A 7,363-nucleotide genomic window follows, 5' to 3' on the forward strand; every position below is an offset into this window, starting at 1 on the left:
TTTTGTGCATTCCTCAACTTTCCCAGTCTTTTGTTGCCCCTGTCCCAATTTCTTTGGAACATGTTGCAGGCATCAAATTCAAAATGAGTGAATATTAGCAAAAAAACAATAATGTTTATCCATTTGATATATTAAATATCTGGTCTTTGTAGTGTATTCAATTGAATATATGTTGAAAAGGATTTGCTCATCATTATTCTGTTTTTATTTATGTTTTACACAACGTCCCAACTTCATTGGAATACTGAAATGAATTCTTATTCTACCAGCGTTTTTGTCTTTACATCCACAAACGTAAACGGTGCAGATTCACTTTTTGCAGATAAAAATGAAGTACAAGTTGTCCGTAATTTTTTAATAGGTCAGTGTCTGAGCTCTGAGACTCTTAGGCCAATAAATGTCAGCGATGCTGGTATTTGCTTCTATTATCACACATTCATCAGAAACAAACAGCTGTTTACAAATGATTTAATTAACCATTTATCCTCAGCGCCACACAAACTCTTATCCAGATGTGTTTTTAATTTTGTGGTTTGTAAACATTAAGCATGGATGTAAGCCTGACCTCTTAGGAGTTAAAACTCACCTGTTTGGTGTAAAGTCACTCTGTTGTGGAGCTGGTTCAGCCTGCGTGAATGCATATCTGTGACATCACGGACAGACAGTAGACTGTGTGAGTGCGAGAAGAAAGGAGCATCCTGCAGCATTCTTGGAGAAGAAAGGTATGTTTCATTGCTTAAAAAAGGAACATTTGCCTCTATCAAACCAGAAGACAAAGATTTGTTAACCTTGCAATACTATAATACAAATCAAAAGCTCTTTGTGAATTCAGCAATTCAGCACAAACAGCACTTTTATTTGCGAGGTGCTGGAGTAGGCTGCTGTGTTTATTCAGTAAAAAAGGATAAGAATACTTGGTCACTCAGAGAAAATTATGCTAGTGTAGGTTCCTCTACTGTGAGTCAGTGTTGGACAGTAACTGAGCAAATGCAATTAGTTTCTGTACTTTAGTATTTTTGATGTATCTGTACTGAAGTTTCTCCGTTCTGGGCGACTTTTTACTTTCACTCCACTACATTTCAGAGTCTAATATCTGACTTTTTCCTGGCTTGTTTGCCTTAAATTTTACCTAGAAAATACATGTTGGTTTTTAGCCAGATTTGGTGCTGAATGATGAGAAGCCTTAAAGAAAAGGTAATTTGTGAGCTATCAGTCTTCTCTGACAGTTGAATTGAGTGTCTCATGTGGACTCTAGGCGTGACTCATCCTACCCAGGCAGGATATACCACACCGAGTGTGCAACTACTGTTTATGCCATAAAAGGACAATTACTACAGAAGACAAAACAGGTCGCTCGAGTTTGGCCACACCAACAGTTTTTTATTATAAAGCTTGTCACTTCTATGCATTTCCATATGTAAAGCCCACACTGGTATAGAGAATTCCACAGACGTCATGTTTGCTAGGTTTGAAATAAGGAGGAAGAGAAGAACGGCAACGACATGAAGGCAAATACTGAATGTAAATACTGGCGCACGTACGACCATATTTGAAACAAGGAATGTAGAGGTGCAGGTTTTAGAGCTGTTTACAATTTCTCAGCCTCTGAAATAAAGTCGTCAATACAAACAAGCAAATAACATTGCAGACGTTGCTCAGTTTGTCTCAGACAGTGAAAAGTAAAGTCCGAAGCTCGATGCTGCTGCGATGCTTTTATGCGATTGTGTGTAACTTCTTTGTTCTTTGGAATGAATCTTAGTTCAGCGTACGAAGAAAAGGGTTTAACTTCTTATGCTCGTAGGTATATTTTGGTTTGTCCATCTGAATTTACATGCCCAAATCATAAGGCAAATTATTGAGTAACTGCATGAAACAGCTGTAAATCTGTCTTTTTCCCCTCAAATTAACGGAAAATGTGGTTTATGATCACATATTGCTTTATGCTTACAATTTCATAAGTTATTACTGCACAACTGCACATTGGAACAGTGCAATACTAGTGTATATTGTGTATATTCAGAGTCAGCGTACATATGTTTCTTTTTCTTCTTAGATATTTAAACATTTTTTTGATATTTAAATAAGATTTTCACTCACTGTCCCCCTGTGTAAATGTGATGTGACAACAAATGTGATTTGATTAGATTTTTAAAATGTGATTTACTGTTGAAAGCCAAAAATCTGAGACTCTCCTTGTATTTTTTTATAAAAGTAATTTTGACAGAGTTGATCACTGAGACAACACATTGGAAAAATGGGTGGACTTTCAGTAGAAAAAAGAACTGGGAAAGCTTCTTTGATTATAGTTTTGAAATTACATAATCTATTTGACTCTAGAGACGACAGTTACAGCCTCACACAACGCCACCTTCTGAATGTAGCTTGACATTTGGTGCTGAAACACCAGAAGCCTTAAAGAAAAGGCCGTTTGCTGCCACATCTACCATGCATTTGCTCCGACTATTCAAGACATACACTACAATATTTTAAAATCAGAACATTCAGAAGATGCAGCTTAAAGTTGTAGAATTAATCTACCAACCGCCAAATATAAATTACAACACACAAAGTCACAAAGTTGACAGTAAAAGTCAAACAATTAAGGAGAATTCTGTACAGATCACTTAAAAGCAGACGAATTGAGACAGAGCCTTTGCACATCAATTTCTGGAGTAATGTAATTTCACCTCCTTCAAAAATATATTCATTTTTAATAACATACACACAGAAAAATTAACAAGCTGTTGCAAAGCTGTTTAGAAGCATTCTTTCACCATGATGCACTTCTTCATTTCATCTTATGATACCTTACTTGGCTGCATGATGCAACTGTATGTGGTTGAAATCAAAGATGCTGTACGACAACTACTTTCAAAGTAATTGCTTAAAAAGAAAAAGACGACTTTTTGGAAACAGTTAGAGCTGAAGGTTTTGTTTATGCAAATTTAAAGGGCTGTAAAGCACCAAGGTGACATGCTTTACAGCCTCTAAACACACTTAATTTGTCATGCCATATTACGTGGGTAATGTTAGAAGCACTGAATTTGGAAGCTCATAGTTGAAAAAAAACATGCAGCCTGTGTTCCTCTGTAACTGAAACTGTTTTTCTTGGCCTACAGATCTCGGCACAACGGCTGATTCATCCTTGACCCGGACGCATCTGAGCATCAGGACCCGAGCAACAGAATCATGCAGTGGAAGTGGAGGCACTGCTGTACAGGCATAACTGGATTTCTAGTTTTGCTCCTGTGTGTGGGAGTGTTCCTCTTTGTCAGTGAACACAGCTTGCTGGCAGGAAAGAAGGACCACCAGGTGAACAGTGTAAATCACACAGCGCAGAAACTGGAGAAGAACCAGAGCGTGACCAAGCAGAACATGTGGACAGAGGAAGCAACGTCCCCTTTTCCAGCAACATCAGAGGGAAACCTCAGCTCCATTCTGGACGACTCCTCCCAGCAAGGGCTGAAGAACTCTGTGGAGTCTAATGCCAGTTTCAGTGAGGAGATAACAGCAGAGAGTATACTCAAGGTAGAACCCTACAAATACATCATCAATGAAGAAGACAAGTGTCAGGAAAGGGATCCTTTCTTAGTGCTGCTGATTACCGTTGAGCCCCAGCATGTTCAGGCCAGGGATGCCATCAGGCAGACGTGGGGGAATGAGAGCGTGGCTGAGGGCGTGGGATTGGTACGGCTCTTCCTTTTGGGAATAAGAGAAGGACCTACCAGCCAACTGCAGAGCTCCATAGAGGCAGAGTCTCAACAGTATCATGACATTATCCAGCAAAATTACATAGACTCATATTACAACCTTACCATCAAGACACTGATGGGAATGCACTGGATAGCAACGTACTGCCCAGGAGCTAGTTACGTCATGAAGACGGACAGTGACATGTTCGTCAATACGGAATACCTCATCCAAAAACTTCTCAATCCCAACCTTCCACCAAAACTAAAGTATTTCACTGGATACGTCATGTATAATGAGCCCCCACATAGAAACAAAAACAGTAAGTGGTACATTTCAGAAGAGATGTACCCCGACAACGTGTACCCTCCTTTTTGCTCAGGAACTGGATACGTCTTCTCGGGCGACCTGGCAGAGCTGATATACAGGACTTCTCTGAGCATACGATGGCTGCATCTTGAGGATGTTTACGTAGCGATCTGCCTTGCAAAACTGAAGATAGAACCAGTTTCTCCGCCCAACCAATCCCTGTTCAATGTCAACCGGGTACCATACTCCAGCTGCGAATACAGCAATCTGATAACCTCTCATGGGCTCCTTCCCACTGAGATAATAACGTACTGGCAGGACCTGCAGACCAACAAGCACAACCCCTGCGACAATACAGAGTAAAGCAACAAAGTTCGCAAGCCTCGACAGTGACTAGAACTGGAACATTTCATTGAACATACCGGTTGAAAGTGGGAACCAAGGTGGTCTAGATGCTTCACCAAAAAGAAGTTTGAAAAACATAGGAACAGTATTTTGGAATGTGAGGGAAGTAACTTCAACAGTGAACTTCATATCACTGCCAAAAATCAATGTGAACATAAAGCCTGGCCTGACGAGATTTTTGAATGATGGATCTACTGTCAAAGGTTTTAAAACAAATTGGTGGGTTAATGGGGTTTGTATTCATTAAATGTGAAAAATTAATTTCAGTGTAACACGGTAATTAAACTGTCTTGGAATTTACCATCATGTTACCCAAAATAATTACCCAGTACTTTGGATTTGTACTTCATAAAATAAATAAATTAAATAAATAACAAATAGTAACAATATTGATACAAATAATAAACAAATAAGGGCAACACGTACCTCTCAATTCACATATTTAGGCATTGCTATCTTTGAGTAAAACAGAATTGTTTATAAACTCAAGCATAGGATCCCAGGTCCTGTGAAAGAGTCTCAAGGAACCCTTCAGGGAGAATCTTAGCTTATCGAGCTTGATGCATAATAAGACATCCCGGATCCAACTACCGTGCGATGGTGGAGAGGCCTGTTTCCATTTAAGAAGAATGGCACGTCTGGTCAGCAAGGTTGTGAAAGCAGTAACAGACTGTGAGGTTACAGGGAGGCCCAAATCAGGGGTAAAGCCAAATAGGGCTGTTAAAGAATTAGGGCCTAACTTACAATTGAGGACTTGATTGTGAGTGTCAAATATACTGGACCAGAAACTAGTAAGTTGAGGGCATGTCCAGAACATATGTACATGGTCAGCCGGAGATTGCTTACATCTCTCGCGAGCATCACTTTGGTATGGAAATATCTTTGCCAGCCTAGCATTGGTAAAGTGAGCTCTGTGGAGCACCTTACACTGCAATAGGCCATGTCCGGCACATATGGATGAAGAATGAACCCGGTCCAGGATGCGAGCCCAGTGGTCATCTGAAATAGTAATTCCCAAGTTCTCCTCCCAGGATTTTCCAAGAGTTTCAATAGGTTCTACCTGTATTGATTTAATTAAATTATATATAACAGATATATCTTTTTTTGGAATAATCAAAAGTAAGAAATTGATTGATATAGGTTTCAGGAAGACAATTAGGGAAGTGGGGGAATAGTTTTTGAACAAAATGTCGGGCCTGAAAAAATCGAAAGATGTGACTATTGGGTAAGTTTAATCTAGTAGATAAGTCTGAGAAGGGTGAAAAGACAACATCCTTATCAAATTCGAAGACTGTAGTAAGCCCCTTACTTGACCAGAAGCGGAAAGCCGAGTCAGAGCAGGATGGAGGAAACAAGTGATTTTTTAAGATAGGCATATGGATTGAGGCACTATGAAAACCAAAATGTTTCCTAAATTGGAGCCAAATTTTAATAGCACTGATAAGAACTGGATTCATAGAAGCTTTGTTAACAGATATGGGGAGCTGGGAACAAAGTACAGTAAATAGGGAGCTATGAAAAGATGAGATCTCAATATGAGCCCAAGGTGGAAGGCCATATGGTGCTTTCCAATAAGCCCAGTAGAGTAATTTATGAATATTACAAGCCCAAAAATAGTCACGTAAGTTAGGGAGCGCCAAGCCTCCTTCAGACCTTGAGAGCTGGAGAACTGATCTTTTGAGATGTGCTGGTTTGTTGTGATTGTTGTTGTTGTCCAAAGTTTATTCTCCATGAATATGGTACATAAAAAATCGTGTACCCTGCCCGGGAAAGGGTCACCGGGACTTACCCCTGGAGCCAGGCCTGGGGGTAGAGTTCCACGGCGAGCGCCTGGTGGCCGGGCAGCCCACGTAATCCTGCCGGGCTCAGCCCGAAGAGGCAACGTGGGGAGGCCATGTGGGCCCACCACCCGCAAGGTCCAGCATGGGGGAGCGGTGCAGTGCCATATTGGCAGTGGGAGATGGCGGGGAGGCCCTAGTTGGCCTAGGTCCCTGCAGCAGAAACTAGCTCTTGGTACATGGAACGTAACCTCACTGGGGGGGAAGGAGCCGGAACTTGTGCAGGAGGTTGAGAGGTACCAACTAGATATAGTTGGGCTCACCTCCACCCACAGTGTCGGCTCTGGAACCAAACTCCTGGATAGGGGTTGGTCTCTCTCCTACTCAGGGGTTGCACAGGGTGAGAGGCGCCGGGTGGGTGTGGGGATACTCACAAGTCCCCGGCTGGTGACCAGGCAGTTGGAGTTTGTCCCGGTGGACGAGAGGGTCGCCTCAATGCGAATTAAAATTGCAGAGAGGAAAACTTTGACTGTTGTCTGTGTGTATGCACCAAACAACAGGTCAGAGTATTCGGCCTTCCTGGAGCAAGTGGGCGGGGTTCTGGAAAGGGTCCTGCCTACAGACTCCATAGTCCTACTGGGAGACTTCAATGCTCACATTGGCAATGACTGGGAGACCTGGAGAGGCGTGGTTGGGAAGAACGGCCTGCCCGATCTAAACCCGAATGGTGAGTTGCTATTGGACTTCTGTGCCAGGCATGGATTGTACATAACGAACACCAAGTTCGAACAAAAGGATGCTCATAAGTGTACATGGTACCAGAGCTCCTTGGGTCAAAGGTCAATGATCGACTTTGTTGTCGTTTCATCTGACTTGGGACCATATGTTCTGGACACTAGGGTGAAGAGAGGTGCTGAGCTGTCAACTGATCACCATCTGGTGGTGAGTTGGATCAGATGGCAGGGAAGACTGATGGTCAGACCCGGTAGGCCCAAGCGAATAGTGAGGGTGTGCTGGGAACGACTTTCAGAGGCCCCTGTTTGGAATGATTTCAACTCCCACCTCCGGGAGAGCTTTTCTCATGTCCCGGAGGAGGTAGGGGACATGGAGTCTGAATGGACCCTGTTCAAAACCTCCATTGTGGAAGCTGCCAGGCGTAGCTTGTGGGTGCCTGTCGGGGC

At 42.3% G+C, this 7,363-nt stretch overlaps 1 protein-coding gene across 1 annotated transcript; it reads left to right on the forward strand.

The window, feature by feature from the left end:
• The first annotated feature begins 655 nt into the window (after positions 1 to 655).
• On the forward strand, positions 656 to 4,704 carry LOC108430714 (beta-1,3-galactosyltransferase 2-like). Its single transcript, XM_017703365.1, has 2 exons — positions 656 to 722; positions 3,120 to 4,704. The coding sequence occupies exon 2, from the start codon at positions 3,190 to 3,192 to the stop codon at positions 4,360 to 4,362; it is 1,173 nt and encodes a 390-aa protein (XP_017558854.1). The 5' UTR covers positions 656 to 722; positions 3,120 to 3,189; the 3' UTR covers positions 4,363 to 4,704.
• Positions 4,705 to 7,363: the final 2,659 nt, after the last annotated feature.

Source organism: Pygocentrus nattereri, chromosome 2, assembly GCF_015220715.1.
Source record: "Pygocentrus nattereri isolate fPygNat1 chromosome 2, fPygNat1.pri, whole genome shotgun sequence".
Taxonomy (NCBI): domain Eukaryota; kingdom Metazoa; phylum Chordata; class Actinopteri; order Characiformes; family Serrasalmidae; genus Pygocentrus; species Pygocentrus nattereri.

Bases quoted from the DNA above. Each gene is read 5' to 3' on its own strand.
- LOC108430714 (XM_017703365.1), top strand. From the start codon at position 3,190: ATGCAGTGGAAGTGGAGGCACTGCTGTACAGGCATAACTGGATTTCTA.